Source organism: Solanum dulcamara, chromosome 4 (assembly GCF_947179165.1).
Source record: "Solanum dulcamara chromosome 4, daSolDulc1.2, whole genome shotgun sequence".
Classification (NCBI taxonomy): Eukaryota; Viridiplantae; Streptophyta; class Magnoliopsida; order Solanales; family Solanaceae; genus Solanum; species Solanum dulcamara.
Window position 1 is genome coordinate 41599369 of NC_077240.1, and position 22546 is coordinate 41621914.

Sequence of the window (22546 nt, forward strand, 5' to 3'; positions counted from 1 at the left end):
TATAGCATACTTAAGAGATTATACATATGTGGGATAGGAACCATAACCGACAATAAGACCATGCGAGCTATAACATGGAATTCGATGATACCCACATCGAGAAGGACGAGGCTACTTTTCCAAGGTAGACTCCTACATGCCTAAGTGCATCCACTAAGCGGTCGTGTGAACCGGGTACTCACCCCTAGTTCTTAGACGCGAGTACTCACCTCCAAGCCTTGATATTTTGGGTACTCACCTCTTAGATATTTGGGTATTTGCCTCTAATCCCTTTGTTCCTATGGTGGCACATAGTTCAAGAGATATGAGATTGCTACTAGGGCTTTTGGCTACGATGGCACGTAGTTCAAGAGACATAAGGTTGCTACTAGGGCTTTTGGTGGGCCCCCCACTTCAAATCCCCCGAGGGGACTTGAAGTGGAGGCCCCACAAAAGCCCTAGTAGCAACCTCATGTCTCTTGAACTACGTCCCACCATAGCATAGAAATCATAATTGGCATATATCAAAGTCATCATCATAGATTTGAAAATCATAGAGTAGCTCATTTTCATAACATAAGTGCAATGCAGATATTGTTCTTCCACATTAACAATCATACATACATAGTTCATATCATTTGGCCTTAAGGCACCACATTGGGACCTAAGTCACCCTTTCCATAATTTGCATGAAAATCATCATTCGAAACATACTTATAGTTCATGATCATAATTGAAATACATAATCATAATTCATACTTGGAAGTTCATGATCATAGCTTATACTTGAAATTAGGGTAAGACATGAATGTATGATCAATTGACTTGAAAATCATGAAATTGACTTGAAAACATGCATGATCATAAACTTTCTTTCTGCCCATACATAATTCATATAGATAATATCCTTTGGAAGTATAATTTCAAATACTCATAATTTACATCATGAACCCTAGAGATCAAAATAGGAGAATTCATGGGAAAACTCTTCAATTCAATGCAATAACCATCAAATCATATCAAAATAGACCCATGATCATACTTTGAATCATAATTCATACAATAGGAATAGAGATCATAAAATTCATAAAATATCATACTTTAATTTGATAGAAAACCTTGAGAAATTGATTGGGCTTCATGGTTGAAAGAATCCATGAATCAATACCCACATACCTTAAGTGAGAACACCAAATAATTGGAAGAACTTGGGAGTTTGATGGAGAAATTGAGTAGATTACTTGAATTCTTCAATGGAAACCCTTGAGAGACTTTTTGTAGAGAGAGAAATATTTGATAGATGAATTGTAGAAGAATGAATACAATTAGGGATTTAGGTGAATTTATAGAGTCGGATTACGCCCTAAAAATGTCTAGGTTCATTGACTAATAATTTGGGAAAGGTCTAAAATGTCCTTAAAAAAAACTCAACTCGGCCAGAAAACTCTTTCAGGTCCGCGATGCGGACCTGTCGCAGACCCTACAGTTTCGTGAATTTCTTTAAAAATCTATCTTTTGATATACGGGTCCTAAAAATCCACCGAGACCATTTTCCCATAGGTTTTGACCCCCTGATTAATATTTCGAACTCGAATTTTTTCAAAAAGATTAAGGATGATGCATTACTTGAGCGACCTATTCCCAAGGCATTCTTAAGATACTTGTAATTATTTTTGAGGGATGTTACACTTTTCATTATTGGGCGATTGTTGAGTTAATTCTATCTTCTATTTATTGAGTTAATTCTATCTTTATTAATTGAAGTGTAATGCAAAAGATACAAAGTCAATTACGTTACAAATGAGATGAACTTACATATCTGTTCCAAAAAAAAAAAAAAAGGGTTTGATGTAAATGTGATTTAATAGTTCGCTAATGCCATTTATATTCACAATACGCTTCTCAATATTAAGCAAATCATCCTTTGCAAATCCTATATAAGCAATGCCTTTTGTGAACATTAGATAACACCAACCAAAAATAAAAGAAAACATTTTCCTCATTTCTTCTTCTTAGATTATTCTTTTAGACAATTGATTTTGGGTAACCTCCCAATTTTCAGTCATGAATGCACGTGTTTGAAAGTGACTATTGAACTTTAGGAGTGACTAGTTACAACAATTTACACCGAAGTCGGGCCGAAATCGCTTTCAAGGCAATGACTTGCTACGACACAATATTTGTAATAAGTTATTTATTACTTTATAATTCTAGTTCAATATCGATATTGTAGTTTTTTTTCCAACAAAAATAATTTTCAAGCTAGAATCCTCCTACTTCTAATACAAACCATACTAAATATGATCATGTTTATTAGTACAAAACATACTAAACATGATAATGTTTATTATAACTAATGTGTATACACATTTTTATACATAAATATTATAATATAGTGTTTAATAGAATATGCTATTAATTATAATTAATATGCTTTTATATTTTTGTCCATAGATATTATAATATTGGTGTTTACTAGAAGGGCAATAACATCGTTCAACTTTATAATAACATTTTCGTAATTCAAATTTTAATTTGGGGACTTTTTCACTTACAGTATAGTAATATAGTATAGTATTAGGTCTATGATAATGATATATAATGATTTGTTGTTTTCAATCAAAAAGAGAACTATTTATTGTTTAATTTCGGCCCCAGAAGACATGATTGCAAACTTAGAAAATAATGATTTATTTACTAAAGTTAAAAAATGATAATAATATATCTACCTTAAAAGTCATTGGCCGGAAACTCATAAGATTAATAAATTGAGTAACTTTCAAAAATAACAAAGATTTAAAAGATAATTAGAATCCTTAGCTATAGTTTGTCTAATTACATTTTATAGTTATAGTTTCAGTTGTTATATCAATTTTCGTTTGTATATCTCCCTGCATTATACAAATTGGACTTTTTCGTTTGTATATCTCGTTGTATGATACAAATTAGATTTTCAGAGAGACCGTATATACAAATACAAATTTATTTTAGAGATTTGTATATGAGCCCTAAATTCGCGTTGTATACAAATACAAACCTTTAGAGGTTTGTATATTCGCTTCTAAATTTGTATATGAGCCTCCGGATTTTTATAATAGCAAATTTTTATTAAAGTGTAGCTAATTTGCATAATTTTTTGAAACTATAGCTATATTAAATAATATAATAGTAATGTTTGTCAATTCGCGTAATTTAATAAATTTGAGTTAAGACACTTATATCTTGTTTGATTAAGCTTTTGAGAAGTTAAAAATATGTATTTTTAAATAGTAAGTGTTTTGAACAAATTTTTAGGAGAAAATAAGTGTTTTGAGCAACAACAAAAGCTAAAAATAGTAGTAGTTTTTTTTTAAAAAAAATAAATACTCTTGAGAAAATACTCTATATGTGCCTGTTTGACTTAGCTTATTTAAAGCAACTTATAAGTTGCTTTCAACTTATGAGTTTTTTTATATAAGTTAAATCAAACAAACCCAATTATTATTTTTGACTTATTTTAAGTACAAAATGATTTTAAGTTGAACAGTCAAACACTCAACTTATAAGTCAATCCAAACGGACTCTTAAGCCTACTTGACTAAGCTATTAGAAGGCCAAAAATATTTAATTTTTTGAAAAAATTCTTTTGAGAAAAATATACTTAGAAGTACTTTTAGAAAATTTGATCAAACACAAATTACTGTTCACAAGTATTTTGTAAATTTATTGGTCAAACACAAATTACTTTCACAAAAAATATATTTTTAAAAAGTACTTTACGTAAATCAGTTTTCAAATAAGCTAATTTTAAAAATTTATCCAAACAAAATGTTAGGGGCTCTTTAAAAAACTTGTTCAAATACTAATTATTACTCAAAAATATTTTTCAAATAATTAGTTAAACACAAATTATTTCTCATCAAAATTACCTTTCAAAAAATAATGTTTTTTTTTTAAAAAAAAGATTAGTCAAAGATAACGTAGTTTCACTTTTTAAAAAGCAAATATGATAACTAATTTAGAACAAAAAATATTTATAACATTTTTTTTGTTAAATGTAAGAACGACATATATAACACCAGTGTCATCCTCATTTAATTTAGTAATGTATTTGAACATATTTCAGAATTTTAGCATAAAATTTAATAAGAAAACAAATAAGGAGGAAAAGGCCTGAGAAAATAAACATTTTTGGTTTGTTGGTGAAGGATATTCTCAACCCCTTATTAGATTCATAGAATTGAGTCTGCGGCCCTTCTAATTCACCCGGTTCAGTATATGCTGTTTGTTTTCCTTGATTGATAACCGTTGAGTGAATCTTTTCAATTCTAGGGTTTAGCCGAGGTAGTTTCCATGTGTATGCATAAGTTTCTCGAGATTATTGATTTTAAGTTAATATATGTATGAAGGAACATCAATGGCTCGTGATGTAATGATTATAGAAGACCTTACAAATCCCTGCTACATTGCTGGAAGTATTCAGGTTTAACGTTTCTATTGATTTTTGGCTGATTTTGGATTGTCTTTGCAGTGGAAAGGCAAGTACAGCAAATTGAAAGACAGCTACACAAAGCTTGAAAATCGAAGAAATGCTCTTCGTAAAGGTCTTTCCATTTACGAGGAACAAGTCTCCAAAATCCAGCCAGAAAATTTATCTCTGAGGAAAGGTAAAGTTACTTTCACTTTAGATTCACATCACCTTTAATTTCTGAATATGAGATTTTTGAGTATTAACTTAGAAGGAGAAGAATTGAGAAATTCGTAAATTACAAAAATAAAAAGAAGTAAAACACTGGAATTTAATGTCTAGGAGTTTGGCCACACCAGGCTGCGTGGTGAATTAGTCCATGTGTGCAAGTTCGCTGGGACCTGGATAAAGAAATGCTACCAATACTTTGACTATACACTGGCTGCCTATTGAATTTGTCAAGGTGCCCGTAAGGTGGCTCAGCCACCTCATTAAGAAAGTGCCTAGGAATTTAAACACGTCATCTTGATTGGTGTCATTAAAACTTGGTGCGTACCTACATACTAAACACAGTGACAATACTGTATAGTTAGAAGCTTACATTCTTTGGTCTTTTTTAACTTTGATTGCATGCCTTGTTTCTTGTCAGAGACATACATTGATCTGATACTGTATTTTGTTTGATTTCTTGGAACTGACACACATGGAGTTGCTGCTATATTTTGTTTGATTTTTTCCAGATCTCGGGGATGAAAAAGTTAGGGCAAACAATGAAAAGGAGGAAAAGGTAAAGGAATCCGCTTTAAGAGTTTCTTTAGAGAGCAAAGTTGCTGGGTTGAAGAATGAGATTCTTTCCTTAAAGAAAATATTGGTGGCTGATGAAGGAGGTAGAGAAATTAGAGAGCTTAAGGAGCATCTCTCTGAGAGGGAAACAAAGGTAAATGAACTGAAGGATCTTGTTGAGAAAGAACGAGTGACAGCAGAGTCAGAGAAAAAGAAGGCTGAGTTAGAGAGGAAAAAGGTGGACGACTTGAGGACAAAATTGAAGGGTGAAAAACCAAGGGCTGATGAAGAGAGGAGACTTGCTGATGCTGAAAGGAAAAGAGCAGAAGTAAATAGTCTTAATTTGGAAAATCTGAAGAAGGAAGCTGATCAAGTGAAATCGAAGTTAGCTTTGGTGACTTTAGAGTTTGAAGATGCTAAAAAGAAGCTGGAGGCAGAAAGAGAAAACATATCTAAAGAGAGGAAACGTGCAGATGCAGCAGGGATGAAAACTGTAGAGCAAAAAAAGATTGCAGAAGCCAATCGCAAAATGGCCATGGATGAAAAAAGTCGTGCTACTTCTCTATTTCGGCAGTTGGAACAGGATAGACAAAAGATTGATAATTTGAAGAAGGAGATTGGTGAACTCATGGCGTCTGGTAAAATGGTTAACATTGTATCTAGTGAAGGGACAACTGTAGGAACTGCTCAATTATCATCTGAGCTTGGTCCAGAGGCAGTGGATAGAGATGTTACCATGATAGATGTTGCTCTGAATTCTGATGCTGCCCAAAGAAAGCTCCAGGAAATGGAACATAAGGTGGTGGTTGAGAAAAAGCGTGTTAAATCAGAGATGAAAAAAGTGGAAAAGCAAAGAAAGGCTGCAGAAGCATATAAAAAGAAGGCATTCGAAGAAAAGGATCGTGCTGATCAGCTATCTGAAGCGGTTAAAAATTACACACAACAGGTTGAAGAACTGCAGAAGGAAATTAAAAAGCTAATTTCTGCAAGGTCATTAGTTGATTGCCCTCTTCACGCGTCTGATAGTAATGTGCATGTTGAAACTGGTAAAGTTAAGCTGTTGAAGAAGCAATTGAAGTTTGAAAAGAAGCAGGTGAAGCATGCCAAAAAAGTAGCTAAGTTTGAAAAAACTCATAATAATGTTATACAACAGCAACATCTTCTTAGCATAAAGCAGGAGGTTGTTCACTTCTTAAGACGTCTAAATATGTTGGATGGTTGCTTCTTACAAGATGATGAGCATGACCTGGAAAAGGTTTGTTTCTCTCGTGTTTGGTATTGCTAAAGCTCTTATATAGTAAGGAAGGTGTTATTGATTTAAGTTTTTCTCAAGAAACCTTAGGGGAAGTATGCATTTTATTTGGAATTTTTATACCAAAACTGGAGTCGGTAGAAACAGAAATTGTGACTGTTTGAACAATTAGCTTAACATTTTTCAAGAATTTGTTGAACTTCATTAAAATTGCTTTTTTGATTATTTTTGAAGTCATGCACACTCTTGCAGAATGTTCAGAAAGTTTTGAAAATAGTATATGATATGTTCAAAAGAGCTCACTCCTCAATACCTGCTCCATTTTCACATAAACACCCATTTAATTTATTTTTGGGTTGTCTTTATTCCTTCAATTCCTTTAATTAAACTGATGCAAACTATGTTTCTATGGTTTCTGATGATATGATATTCCTGCTGTGCAGGTTTGCAGCTTCAACTTGAAAAACAGTTATTCTGGTTTGAAAGCTTGTGATACGCACTGTCATCTTGGAAATGATTCGGTGCAGTTAGCTGCTGTTGTGTCTGATCCGTCCAAGCAAAAGATAAAATGTAGTGTACCTTCGCTCCCTATATGTGGAGGGAACAACCCTGGATCAATATCAGGTATTAACTCTAAATTGGAGCCTTTGCTTAGAGGTTCCAACAAAAAAGTGTTACAGAGTTCTGCCATGAATTCCAGTTCAGCATCTTTTTCTGATAGGCTATTGGTGGGCTCACAGGAAAGATGTGCTTCTATCACAACATCAGCTAAATCAGCTGAAGGAAAATTGGACATAGAACCGACCATATCAAGTTTATCTGGAGATGCAAGAAGCAACGAGAATGTTGTAGCAATTGCTGAAAGTAATGTCAAGAGTCCTATCTGTTGTATTTATACTGAGAGGAGAGCCTCACATCATAAGAGAATGAGTAGATCTATTGATGCCATTGAATATAATGGAAACTTAAATTCCGAGGGTAACAAGTGGCAAAAACAGCTGTCACAAAAATTTTCTTTACATGATGGTATGTTAAATAGTAGAATAGATAGACCTCATGATGAGAAAAAGCATTCGGTAGCTGACATGCAACATGAATCGTTCAGTGAACATTTTAGATCTACCAAGAAGAGAAAAGCATCCTGTGAACTAGGCCTGCAGCTTTTAAACTGTAATAGTGTGGCAAAGACTAAGTTCGACTGTTCTGGTGTCAAATCTGATGTCTGCACACATCCATCGCGAAATGTCTATAACCTTCCAGAAACTGCCCAGGATTGCAAGGATGGGGAAGACGATGATCTGGGAGATATTGATGAACTTGTCAGTGGTGATTATATAAAGCTTCTCAATTTGGATAATGCTACAGATGAAGAGTCTTATCATCTAGCAATTGAAATGCCTTTATCGCCTACACTTCCTGAGATTCAGTACCAAAACAGTATGGCACTTGTCCCGATTAACACACCTTTATGTGAGGGATTCTCAAGTGCAGGGGGGACTGTGGCTTCATCAGGTAATTTTGATGTCAACAATGTGGAAATCAATTCTAACCAGTTAAAACACCCTACCATTGATCCTCTGAAGAAATCATCATTACCTGAGAAAAAAGATCACGTTGATTCATCTAAGAGATTAAACCTTGACACAGCTTGCAAGTTATCCTGCAGTTCCTATTCAGATACATTGGAAGCATCGTTCAGGTCAGACCTAGATGCTCCTGCTAGTGAGGAGTTGCAGACTTCTTTGGAAAGGAGAGTCGTTTCATTACAGGATGGGTTTGCCAAGTATTGTGTCATCTTTTCAAATAACAATGATGAGAACAGCATCTCAAATGTTTACCGTGCTACCAGCTGTTGTCTTGCTCAATGCTCAGCATCACCAGATACTTCTTTTAGGAGTGTTCTGTTCACTCTTTTGAATCTTCAAGAAATTTCAAACGAGTAAGCTAAGCTATTCTATTTTGAGTTGGGTTTCATGCTTACTTTGCATTAGACATACCAAAATTTGTCCCTCTATTCAATATTTTTTTTATCAGGGATGTCCACCTATACTTTGTTCTTCATTTATCAATATGTCGGAAGAAAACTTCTCTGTGCTTATTTTTTTTACTTCTAAGGGCCTCTTTGGAAAGCTACTGGGTAGTTGGATTTGAGTGTAATTGGGTACAATTACACTGTTTGACCTGTAATTGGAAAGCACTTGTTCTTTTGGCACATGTTGATTTTGATCAGAAAGGATGATTTTCAACATGGAAACAGAATCACTTGTTATTATTGAAAATAGGAGATTGTGATGATAATATATGGAGGTTTATGTAATTTTTTTGATAGATTATATTGGATTGGTTTTTCTAATCTATTTTCTAGATGCCTTATTTCATATAGCGATCTGGAGTGTTTACATATTTTAAGCTGTTTGCATGAGTTTAAGATGCTTTCGGCCAAATTGTCATTCTTAGGCATGTAGGATGTTCTTAGTTTATGTGCATTAGTCTCGTCCTTGTCCATATCAAGTGTTATGCCCGTGCTTCATTAGATAGCAGATGTTTTCAAATTTGATATGTTGATAATGTAACAGGAGCTAACATTTTATCCTTTGCCACTTTTTTCAGGGAGAAGACATGTGTCTTCTTTTCACTCTTACTGCTCTACATTTCTGATACTGCAATGAGAGCCTTTGGAGATGATTGGAAGAAAGACCTGATCCTTTTCATAAATTCTGTTGCTCAGCATATATATACAGGTTCCTGGCCTTTTTTTGTCTATTTAGATTAAGATGTTTCCTGGAAAATTTTACCGTGTATATACTAAGCAACTCCTAATCTTCCGTATTCGCAGAACTCTCACGTGAAGATATGAGAAGGATATTTGTGGAATCTTGCAACTTGTATGATGTACTTTCTCTTATGGAGGATTTTCTTTTGCATGGTAAATTGCTGGTGCATGCTGTAAGTTCTGATTCAAAGCTTGCATCCAATTCAGGAATCAATCTTATTTTGGATGGTCATAGTATAAGCTTGTGCAAGCAACCAGCTCCTACTCAGTTGTTGCTAACTGGAGGAATTTTGCTAGCATCAGTATGTGCCGCGGTTGACCATATTGGTTTTGTTTGTGAGGCTTCCTGCAACATTTTAAGGACGCTGAGATCTGATGCTCTAAATATTCTTCATATATTTGCCTATGTATGTGGTTCTAAATATATTACCCTCAAAGAGTATGGCTTAGCTATGACTGTGGTGAAGTCATTGGTGATGCTTATTCACAATAAAAGATCATCTCCTAGTCCTCTTTCCTCTGTTGCATCTACGGTTGAGTCTTTGTCTAAGATTTGTTCTGGTAGTAAGTGCCCGTTTTCAGAGAGTGCAGCTACCATGGATGCTGTTGCATCCTCACTCTTGGATAGTCTTAAGAGTTATTCTTTCTCTGCTGTGGGGTTGGATTTGATGGAGTCATTGAACTCATCAAGACATGGAATCAAATGTGATGGAAGGGAAACTGAGGAATCCGCAGATAATGTAGATTTAGTCCAGTCAGCCTATGTTACTTTGGGGGATTCAAGCCAGTTCATTGATACCCTTGCACTGGTGGAGCTTGTTGCAGGTTCATGGTATGATTCTTATTTTATTCATGTACTCTGTAATCTTGTGAATTTCTATCCTCTTTCTTGTTTCTCTTTTATTTCTCCTGATTTAGGTCTAAAGAAAGTATGAAGATAGAGCTATTATAGGATATTCCTTGAATGAATGGCATTGCTATATCAGGACACATAAATTTAAAAAGTTCTGGCTGAATATATTATCAATAGTTAGTGACTTGATACTCCCAAAAAATTCTTATCACAAGGCAATGGTATGTACTTTTGCATACTACTGGCTTCTTTGTGACTTGTTAATTTTAATAAAATTATGTTACATCTAAAGAAAAACATAGTTTCGAGTATTGCTGTCCTTTTGCTTGGAGAAGTTTACAGAAAGGTTATTCAAAATGAATAGTATGTTTTTTTGTGCATTCTTATAGAATGTTTCAACATTTTGCACATTGTCTTCCATCATTTTCTAGTATCCATATTTAGGAACCCACTTGCAAGGGGAGAGCCAAAATCTGTTCGTTGTTGTTCATTCAGTAGTGGATGCAGATTTCTTAAAAGTAATTACTGCACTATTTCTTATTGATGAAGGTGAAAGGAGTAACACTTTCTTAAAAGTAATTACTGCACCATTTTTTGGCATGGGAGTTTGAATTCACTCTAATTCTTCTTATCTCAAAATGAGATACTAATATTACAAACACGTTAACTTAATATGGTGCTTTTGCATCCTGGACTTTGTATTTGCAGAAGGATAGATAATCAGAAAGAAAATACAAATGGATTTCATTTAAAAATCAAAATGTGTTAAGGTGAATCTTAGTAGGAATTACATCATTTAATTGGATAGGAGTTATATTTCATCCCCTTTTTATGTTTTCTCTTAATTCTCACACAATTTTTCTCTATACTTGGTTCGTTGCAGTTTATTTTGGGCTTGAAAGGTGTACTTCTCCTGTAGTTTCTTGTCCTTCTATTTCTGTTACTATCTATTGTCTCTTGTACTTCGATTATCACACGTTTTGTTGTAGTTACTGTTATCTTTTTCAGAATGCTTTGTCATGCTTTCTATAGTATTTTGCCATGATTTCTTCACTTCCGTTGTTTCTTTTTCGATTTGCTTTGATATGCATCAGAAATAATCTCTCTACTTTCCAACTTCCAAGGTAGGGTAAGGTCTGCATTCACTCTACCCTCCCAAACTCTACTTGTGGATTACAGTGGATATGTTGTTGACTAGGTCGCATGGTGGTTGTGAAATTTTCTCAATTGATTCGTCAAGTAGACATTTATGGGGAGTAATTGAAGTTCTAATGCCTACTACTTCTTCACCCAAATTCTTAAACTCTTTTAACTCCTATATTGTTGTATTTGAATCTTCGTTATGCTCACTCCATCTTTTGTTGGATCTTTTTCTCAAAGGAGGATGTTCTTGGAGAATATTTTTCCTTTAAAAATAATATCTGGCATAATTCTCTTGCTCGGTTCCTAATGGGCAATGGGGGTGGTGGTTTTGGGTAGGTAATTACTTTCCTGCTTTTAGTTCATTTCTCAGGAGTTTCTGCCTAATTCTGTCATTTTTTATCTCGCAAGCAGAGCTGGGATTGGATGTTTGACAAAATTGCCTGTCCACTATTGAATCTATTGGAATATTGTTCAACAGAGAACAATGCTGCTGCTATTAATACACTTCTTGGCCAAGTTGGAAGGTAACTGACCAAATATGTTAAATTATTTTCAGCATTTATCTTGTACATAGTGCTTAAGTCTTAAATGGGGAACATTTGGTTGTTGATGATGGCCTGAGCTGCATACTTGTGTTTTTACCATTTTCTGATCAAATATGATGTATTCTTTTTCTTTGGGAATCTTTGAAGCAGCATATTAACTAGGTAATATTGTTATGAACCAAATCATTGCATTTCTTATGGGATAATATCCTGATCCTTATTAATTTCTCCCTATCCTGAAGTTTTTCCATAGTTCAATATAAGTGGCATTGCTGATATTGGATGCATTTATAAGTTTTTGTTTGGCCATCCAGAATTCTTTTCGACCAGTTTATCCATCCATACGTGTATATGTTGGCAGTTACGTACTCTGATCGATCATAGTCCATCTGCTAAGGGAACTGAACTAACTCAAATTGTTTCCCCAACCATTTCCCCATTGGTGGTCTATGCTATAACACTCATGCAAGTAAGAACTTTAATGGACACTATTGGCCTGATGTCTTTTGGACTTACACTAACCTCAGTGTTTCATTGATTTGGTGGACAGAATTTGCATAAAACTATTCTATGTCTAGAGTTGTTGCCAATGGAGAAAAGCTTTAAAACATGGCTATGGACATTAATAGGAAATGATAAAGTTAAAAAGACGTATCTGTAGATAGTTTGCTTATATTGTTACATAATAATAAAATTAGTTTTTTTTTTGCCTGACATTCAGTGACATGAACTCTGAGGGGGTGCTTGGAAAAGTCTTCTAGGCCTACAGAGATGAATGAACAAACTCATTCTGCATTTGCTACAGACTATAACTCCTTACAAGCAATAGAAAAGATGAAACTTCACATAGCAGTTGGGTATCTGAATTTCCTTTTGTATGCATGATTTTACAACCAGCTTTTGTAATGAAATTGACGAGGAATAGAGTTGGAATACCACAAGTCACTTTTCTGTTTGGGACATTTGATTATTTGATTGATTATTTTAGAACTAGGTACCATGTTTTAAGTTATGTGAATTGAGTAGAGATGCTGGTCACAATCATCAGTTGGATGAAATAAATTGACCTTTTGATGGAGGGCTGCTTATTATGACCTCAAAGCTTCTATCTTTTAATTGTATTTATTTGATAGGCATCTCTTAATTGTGTTTGTGTTTATGTTTATAGCGGTGTTTCTACTCGGATTTTTTTTGGTTTTATTTCAGTTCATGCTTATGTTATATATGATATCTCTACAGGTGTGGACTTGAAGCTTTTGGATATGAAGATGTTAGGATTCAGAGATTAAGAAGCTCTTTCTGTGCATTAGTTTCGCAATGCGACTCCAAAAGAATGGGTCTCCACCTCCCGTTCTCCATTGGAATTGCTTTAATTGGGCTAATTCCTCATAGGTTTGAGGAACTTGTTGGAAGTAACATTGAAGTTGCACCAGCTGCAAATCCATGTGATCCAACTGATTGCCTAAGAAAGTGGTTCGCTTTATTGAGCAGCGAGCAGCGGTTATTCTTCAAGGCTCGTATGTTCTGCTAGTTGTGGAAGGGAGAATGTGCAAGATTGACAAAAAAAATTTTGGGGTAGAGCAGCAGTTGAAAAATTTCCCATTTGTGTCTTTGTTGATGAAGATAATTAGCAGTACTAGAGGAGTTGTACAGAAAAGGCCGTTTTTTTCTTCCTATTTTTGGTCGACCTTTGCCGTTTCTGCTTTTGGATATTACTGGCGATTGTTGGGCAATGCCTTTGTTCCAATTGTTAACATTTTGGACAATGGTTGGACTTGGGCAACATTTTTTGCAATGCCAACAATATTATCCGTCAAAATTTTATATATGGTTGACATTTTAGGCTTAAATTGCAGCAAGTTTGTTGCACTGGCTTTTCAACGAGGTATACGGACATTTCATCAACGAGGTATAGTTGAAAATCTTAAGTCATTTTGAGTAGAAAAGATTGGACAAGCGTATTTTAATATTCATTTGAAGAGGAAACTTACATCTATAGACGAGCTTATTTAATAATAGTACACTATTTTTTGTCTTATCGAAGATGATTAGATTATTTAAACTACCATTGTCGAGGGATTATTTTTCTGTCTTATTAATTCTTCTTTACTTTGTTTCTTCTTTTTATAAAATTATTAACATTTGCAACTTAATTAAAAATCATTCATGTTGAAAAAGTAAAGGAGAAACTTGAAAATCTTTCAGTTTGTCTAAATTTGAAAGAGTTATGGAGCAAGAGGTGGAATACTTTGCTCATCCCTGAAGTAATTTGCTGGATCAACAATATATTTCACCCTGGCCAATTTCTCAAAATTTCCTTTGAAATACACTTCACCCCAAGTCCTTGCTTCTGAGTATTTTTCATTGTATTTACATATGCTGTTCTTGGGTTAGAAACAAAGTTCCCCATGTAATCATAAACACCATTAACCCAATCAAATTTGATCTTTTCTACAGTTTGGTTTGGATGATGCCAGAGTGCAAAATATTGTAAGTTATAGAAAACTCCTTTTCTATGTGGAAATGGAATTGCATCCTCTAATATTTCATTCATTTTTCCACCATGAGGGGTGAAAATCACAAGTCCATCTCCTGTAATTTTGAACACATTCCATAACCCTTGTAATGCTTTTTCCGATAGAGGCTTTGTGACATAGTCCGATTTCGTTTTGTAAAATGTGAGTCCTTATTCCTTTCTAACAATCTTGAATTCTTGAATCTTTCCTATAACTATCTATCCTTATTGTTGAATTAGTCCAGCTCATCTCTTCACAATCTCTAGACTTCTGAGAATTTCTTTCTCATTATTCTCCGAAGATGGTGCCTCCTCCCTAAATATAAGGAGTTAAATGAAGCTTGTATCGATGGTCTCCCTAAAGAGTCCCTTTTAGGGTTTATGTTTATTCTTAGGAAAAGCCCCTCAGGGAATTCGAACAACCGTGAAGAGAGTGACCACGGGTGGAACCTCCACTAATTGTAACTTCCAAGATAGAACCACCCCGAAACTAGCTGCTCCACCACCTCGGATTGCCCAGAATAGGTCTTCCCCCATGCCTCTCCTATAGAGAATCGTGCCATTAATTGTGGCATCGATCACGTTATCCGCTGCCAGGCCGTGTTTTCTCATCAACGGTCCTTGTCCACCACCACTAATATGGCCTCCAAAACCAACAGAGGGACAAGTTCCAGCTGGGAAAGCTAAGGTATTTCTCTTAGTACCCATGTTGTAGTAAAGTTCCCCTAAGGTAGCTCCAGTTTCTACCCATGCAGTCTTTTCTTGAACGTCGATATCGATGTTACGGAGGTTGGATAGGTCAACTAGGCAATAAGGTTTGTGAGAAATGTAAGAAAGGCCTTCATAGTCATGTCCACCACTTGTAATTCGAGTCTCAAATCCTGATTTTTCGCAACAAATCATAGCTGTTCGAACCTGTTCTTTATTTTGTGGAACAATGATGTAGTTTGGTTTGGGGACATTAGAATTGTTGAACCTAGCATTGTGTATCGATGATTCGAGGATAGATTGATAGCTTTTTGACCATACAGTATGAACAATATTATTATTGTGTGGTTGATTGCCAGATTTATGGGAGAGGCACAATCCATACAAGTTGGTATTGGCATCATCAACGTCACGAGAGGTGACTAAGGAAGGAAGAAAAAAAATAGGCCAAAAAATACTGAATCCATCACTTTCTTTACCAAATAAAATTTTTGTTCCTCCTTTCCTATTGAATTCAGTTAGAAATTTATTCACACGAAAAATTAATACTTTCATCGAACCTAATACCATTACCATTAATAACCTTATTAATTCAAACAACCTTAACTTAAAATTAATGCTAATCTTTCACTTTTTTGTGCTTATTTCTTGCTTTTGATTTGGGGTAATTAATAAAAAAGAAGCTTCAATTCCATTAATTTACTTGCGTGCATGAATGAATAAATAAGTAGTCGCGGATGACATAGGCACGCAATCAATGTACTATTGACGTTATATGACACTAAACTTTTGTGTTTATTTTTGCTTTGACAAAAACTAAAGCGCTTCTTCAATCTTTGTTTCCTCCGCCTTGTAATGTTCATCCATGTCATGAATGTGCACATCTTGTCATGGATGGTTTTTGTGTTTTGCTCTTCCTTAATCTTCATCTTCTTTATTCTGCTGGATGCTAGTTCCAGATTGATGTGCCTAGTCGTGTGTTCCTTTATGCCACTATGATCGTTGAATCTTATCATTAATTTCATGACCAAATGTTTATCCATCTTCAATATAATTCCGAAATATTGAGGAATAAATATATCGTTATCTATATAAAAATTAATAATGGATTACTATAATCTTATATATATGAAAAATAATGATGGGTTACGATATTTTTATTTAGAAAAGAAATAATATGCTTATTAGGAAAATGACATTTTTTACTCAAAATAACAATAGAAACTTTATTGGAACAAATATAAGCATTTTTATATTAAACTATTAACAAAGAAAACTTTTATTGAGTTTTACATTGTTTAAAGTCAGTTTTTACCCTTTTCGATTTATTCTATTCTCAATAGAATGATAGTTTTAACTTTTGAATACATGCAACAATCTATATTGTCATGAATCATGAATAACGGTGAAATATCACATAAATGTGGGTGTTACAACACAAAAAGTTTACTTAACTCAATAAATATACCATGTATAATATATATCATCTTGATTGACTAATTCTTGTTCCTATGACAAAGGTTATTCTAGATTGCACTGCCCATGTGCTAGAAATATAATTGAAGTAGAGAGTAGAGACATACAATTTGTGGGCGTTGATAGAGTGGAATATTCAACACGTAAACAGTCCAAAATGGCCATGTGACCTAGTCAGCCACATGCAGATTAGGCTGATACTTCCAAAATGAAGTGACAAAAGTCTTCTCCTCTTTTTCTTTGTGAGACAAAAGTGTTTTCTTTCTTTTACAATTTATTCTATATTATTTTCGGGCTATATATTATTAATGAAAAAAGGGTTAAAAATATTCAAAAAGTATGTGAAATGAACAGAAATGCATCAATTGATAATTTGATTAAAAAATGTCTTTGTCTTCGATAGTTTGGTCTAAATATGTCTTTATTGTTACTTAATGTGTCAAAAATGTCCTTTTTCAAATAAATATATTGTTTCTTTTCTTTTTAACACATTTTTTTTCTAATTATGATTTTTTGAAAAATTAAAAAACGAGATTAAGAAGAAAAAAAGATTATTTCCTACTTATTTATTAGCTCAAGTGATTTTAAAAGAAAAGAAACAAGAATAAGATTCTTTAAAAGTATTTTTTTTTATCGGGATGCCCTCATAGTAACCCCGTCATTAATTTTCATGTAGATAACGATAAAAATTTCTAATAAAATATAAAATGTTTTAGTTCTTGATATTTTTTTACGAATTGAATTAGGATAAATATCTTTTAATTCAAAAAAAAATCCTCATAGAAAAAGAATGTGTTTAAAAAGAAAAGAAATAATATATTTGTTTGGAAAAAAATATTTTTTACCCATGAAAGTAACAATATGCATTTTTTGACCAAACTATTGAAGAAAAGATCATTTTTGAATTAAATTATTGAAGGAAAGAACATTCTGGACCAAATCATCAACTGAGAGCATTTTTGTTTATTTTACATAGTTTAAAGATATTTTTTTTTATCATTTCCCATATTATTAATAACGTTTAGGTATGATATATTCTAATAATTATCATGGTAAAAAATTTAAGTGAGATTGTTGTGATATATACAATTAATCATGTGGTTATTGTATTTATCATTTTCATCAATTTTTATAAGATTTAAATAGATCATTTTATACGTGTGTGTGACATCTATTTATATGCAGATGATTTAGTGTATGGAGTTACATAAAAAATTAAATCAATTGTTCTTATAAATATAAAATTTATATTCACAATCTAAAATGAAAATTGGATAAAATCATTAAATGATTGTAGCACAAAATTAAATATAATTTATTTTAACTATGAACGCAATTTGAAAAATTCATTGGTTATGTTGAACAAATTTTAACAATTTTTAAATATATATTAGGTTCACGAATTTTAATATCTAATTAAAAGAGAAACATATGAAAGAAATGTGTCGTCCAGATTCCACGCTGTATTTGACTTTTGGTTGACGACCATTCTAATCAGTTCGGTTTTGGGGAGGGCTAGGAAGCTTTTTTTATTACTATTTTTATTTTGGGGGGACCACACTAGCAAGCGTATTCAAACCTTTTTTTATTGAAAAAATTATCAAATTACACACTTTATATTTTTATATTTTCAATTATTCTCTATTATTTATAAAAAAAAATTAAAAATTCCTTTTTTGATACATAGAAATGACGCTGATACATCGCGATTTGATACATAAGTTTTTTTCATAATATATCGCTAGTTGATACAAATTATCAACATTTCAGTTATTATTCTTTTGACCCTGTCAACATGAGAAAACACATCAATCAATCAATATCTATACATATAACTAGTATATATATATATATATATTGGAGCGATTCACTAATAATATTAATTTACTATTTTTAATCATTTTAAATTGTTATATTTTGTTCGAATATGTTAAATTATAATATCTTATAAAATTTCAACTATTAAGATATATATATATATATATATATATATATATATATATATATATATATATATATTATCACCAAAAATATATGATATAATAATATTTGTCTATATACACATTCAGAAAACTACTCTCAAATGTATTTATTTTTATCAAAAAATAAGAACAAAATTAGAATGAAAGATATTACTTACTCTAAATCTGTATATAGTAGAAAAAAAATTAGCTTTTATTGTGATCAATCCTCACCTGCATATAAAAAAATGAAAATATTGAATCAAAAATGATTTATAGAAAATGAAGAATATGAAAAATGCAGTAAACAAACTTACCAATAAAGCTAATGATCAATAACAAAAAAGAAAGAGAAATAAGTTTAACATTATGGAGTGTAGAGAGTAAAATAGAGTTCCTTTGTACTGTTGGTTGAGGGTGGAAAAAGACAGCAATTCTTCTTTCTTCTTCTATTCTTTTGCTGGGTGTATATTATTTAATCTTTGTTAGTTTCTGGCTTTTAATTTATACTCGAAGCGCTTGTTGAATTCTAGGGGATATACTAATATCGGGTGAAATATCCATAAGGACGGTGACAGAAGCACGCCTCAAGCTATGTGAATTCATTACAAGTGTTTGTGTTTGTGATAAAGTATTAGTGTTTGTCATGATGGAGTATTTTACGTAAGATTTCCAACAATATATGCACACAGTTAACGATGAAGCAAGTAAATTTATATATAGATTGTCTTGAAAAGCAAAATTAGTTGCAAAAGGTTTTAGCTCGAAGAGATTTCATGTGCACATGCATGGGCTATATTGAATTTAAGAGAAAAAATTCAAACCAAACGAATATTGCTCAAGACTTATGTAAGTCGAAGATAGTGTTGAAGACGTACGAGGTATCAATATATCTTTTACCGGACAAAACATTTTGAAGGATCCCTGAATACATATTGAAATATGTAAATTTTGCCACCCATATACAAAAGATCTCCTGGAAGGCCAAAAAGAAAGAACTGAGACAAAATATCAGGAGAGTTATTCGAAAATCATAGTAAAAAATTGTGTAGAGTTTTATGTCACAATAGGCGTCCGTGAAGAAATAAGTCTTGAGCTGCTTAGTTTGTGTTTTGGTTGTAGCTCTCTATTTATACATCTAACATCTTTGGTCATATTGCAAGTTTTGAACTTTGTATTTATGAATTAGTATTACGTATTCGTGTTGGGTAGTCTACATTACTTCTTGGATGAATAATGACTTAATAAAGTACTTTCTACTTTTGAAACTTAGAGGTGTACCCTTGACTGGACTGGGTTGATTTGAATTTTTCAAATACAAACCAAATTAATTGTGTCGGGTTTTTAAATCTATAAATCAAATCAAACTAAGAAAACTTAGATTTTTCAACCTCGGGTTTTTTTCGATTTTTTTCGGTAAAAAATTCATATAAATATATAATTAACTTGTGCTTCAAATATTTCTTTAGTACTACTAAAATATTATTATCTAAGGTGTTTCTTAACAAAATAACACAAAATATGAGATGAGTGATCACACTAACATAATTAACAATACAAAATTAGTGAAATCGCATAAAACAAATATGCAAATTAATAAGTCATAATTTAAAAATATTAAATCATGCTAAAATAAGCTTGATAAGTATTAATTACATGACTAAACATTAAAGAAAGATTGAAATTAAGTTATGTATTTTAATTGTCTAAATTAAACCAATATAAAACTAAAGAACAAATATTCAACATTATGCTCATTCTTAAAGTTGATTTTTTTTTTTTAGCATTATTAGTATTGATTTGATTTTGATTTGAGCTTTGTTAGAGTTACTAATATCTATGAACTATAACTTTTATTGGATCATTCAAAATTCTATGTCTCAAACTTTAATAATATGTTAAAAGATAAAAATTTTGACAAAGTAGAAATATTTAGAAATTATATCAAAGTAAATACTTTTATGTATAAAATAAATTTTAAAAATTATATATATAATATCGGGTTGGTTTGATCTCGGGTCGACTTTTTTAGTTAAAACCAAACCAACTCAAGTATAGGCTAATTTTTTAATCGTATTCCATGAATATGATATCCATCTAGTGTGATGTATGGAATATATGACAAAGGTGGATCTATTGATCGGTCATGTCATATAGGCCCGAGTTGGACATCCAATTGCTTCGATTTGAATTAACCGGAGAATGCAATGCATCTTCTAAATCGTCCACACTAACAATCCACCCTTCCCCTCCAAAAGGAGATTTTAGTAAATAACCAAATATGATACTCGGTCTAAGGGTCAAGTTGGTAATTTTTCTTACATCTCTCCCTCCCGGAGCCCAGGTATCATATACTTTTTTCAATACCAAATCAAGTCAACCAAAACACTAGCCGAATATTTTCCGATTTGACTCGATTTGTGATTTGATTCAATTTTCGGTTCGATTTTATACACCCCTACTAAGATTTATTGCTATATGAAGTAGAAGTTATGTCAAGTTTGGACTAATACATATCATATTATACAATATGTATTTGTAAAACTGTAACTGGTATGTGTTGACACCCAATTTTGATTTGACTTTATAAATTAATACTTTTAATTTTTATTTTGTTAAATAGTTCAAAGGTGCATTTTTTATAATTTTAAATCAATTTTATCGATAATTATCCTTAGATGGGATTTTATCAGTTTATGTTTTAAATTTTTTAGTTATAGCTATTTTTTTATCATAGTTCGTTAATTTGCATTTTTACATGTCATTTGTTATATTTGTTCATATTCATTTTAGTATTTTTAGCACAATCTAGAAATATATTAAAATACAGATAAATATTAATTTTTTCCTACAATTATACCTACCCCACTAATCACACAAATTTTTCAAATAATTTTACCTACCCCACTAATCACATAAAAAAAATTCACAATTTTACTTACTCCACTAATCACACAATTTTTACATCTATATAACCATTTTCAAACTCTCTCTCTCTCATCTCTTATTCTTCCTAAAAAAAATCACACCCACCAACAACTACAACAAAAGTCCAACACATATATACTACAATTTTCTACACCTATATAGTCATTTTCAAACTTTTTCTCTCTCCTCTCTTATTCTTCCTAAAAAACCACACCTATCAACAACTACAATAAAAGTCCAACACCTATAAACTATAATTTTCTACACCTATATAATCATTTTCAAACTCTCTCTCTCTCTCCTCTCTTATTCTTATTAAAAAACCACACCCATCAACAACTACAATAAAAGTTCAACACCTATACATTACAATTTTCTATATCTATACAATCATTTTCAAACTATTTCTCTCTCATCTCTAATTCTTCCTAAAAAAATACACTTATAATATTTATTCTTCTTCTCCACCCTCTCCCTCACCCTAACTATAAATAACATCAATTTTAACTCTTCTTCACGACTTTTATCCCTATTCTTCACATTTTTCCATTAAAACCAACCAACAACCACCAAAATCCTCTTCTTTTCTAGCCAAACACACTTCATTTTTGATGAGATTTGAGCTTTCACTCCCAAATTTAACTAGACATAAATATTGTTTCACTTTATTTTATGATTTTGTTGTTCTTGTTGCTATGTTTTATTGCATTTCCACTATATTTTATTTCATTTCAGATCTGGATGGAGGAGTTCAAACTCCAGACATTATTTTTTGTGTTTTCATATTCTCCGGTCATTATTCATGATTCTCCGTTAAGTTTTTGTTTATTCTTGTTTGGGTCATTTTTAATTAATTTGGACGTCTTTAATGTTATTCTTTTACCTTAATTTTGTTTGTTTCCTTTTTTAAACTGTTTGTAGGTCTCATGGCCAATGAAATAATCTCTCCGTCGATTTTTGAGGCCTCCCCATTTTAAAAGACGGAAATTTAGTTTAAGTTTATATATGTTATATTGTTTGAACAGACTAATTTATGTTTTTATTTAGTTATAACTTTTGCTAATTGACTGATTTTAGATTTTCTTCTTTTTCTAATGAATTGTCTAGTTATAGATTATTAGTTTTGTTTTGTTTTATGTAAAGTGATATATGTAGTGGGTAAAATTATTAATTAATTCATAAT

General features: G+C 32.2%; 1 protein-coding gene and 1 pseudogene across 1 annotated transcript; one reads left to right on the plus strand and one right to left on the minus strand.

Moving 5' to 3' along the window:
- The first annotated feature begins 4083 nt into the window (after nt 1–4083).
- LOC129887368 (uncharacterized) lies at nt 4084–13599 on the plus strand. Its single transcript, XM_055962443.1, has 9 exons — nt 4084–4441; nt 4490–4625; nt 5167–6464; nt 6905–8400; nt 9072–9202; nt 9298–10059; nt 11286–11293; nt 11642–11754; nt 13015–13599. The coding sequence occupies exons 1-9, from the start codon at nt 4358–4360 to the stop codon at nt 13304–13306; spliced, it is 4320 nt and encodes a 1439-aa protein (XP_055818418.1). The 5' UTR covers nt 4084–4357; the 3' UTR covers nt 13307–13599.
- A 285-nt stretch (nt 13600–13884) lies between these two features.
- LOC129884225 (tetrahydroberberine oxidase-like) lies at nt 13885–15193 on the minus strand (annotated as a pseudogene).
- Between the last annotated feature and the right edge of the window lie 7353 nt (nt 15194–22546).

Excerpts from the sequence above, each read along its gene's own strand:
- LOC129887368 (XM_055962443.1), top strand. The coding sequence starts at position 4,358 with ATGTATGAAGGAACATCAATGGCTCGTGATGTAATGATTATAGAAGAC. Across the intron at positions 4,442-4,489 it reads ACATTGCTGGAAGTATTCAG|TGGAAAGGCAAGTACAGCAA; the intron begins GTTTAACGTTTC and ends TTGTCTTTGCAG. Across the intron at positions 11,755-13,014 it reads CTTCTTGGCCAAGTTGGAAG|GTGTGGACTTGAAGCTTTTG; the intron begins GTAACTGACCAA and ends ATATCTCTACAG.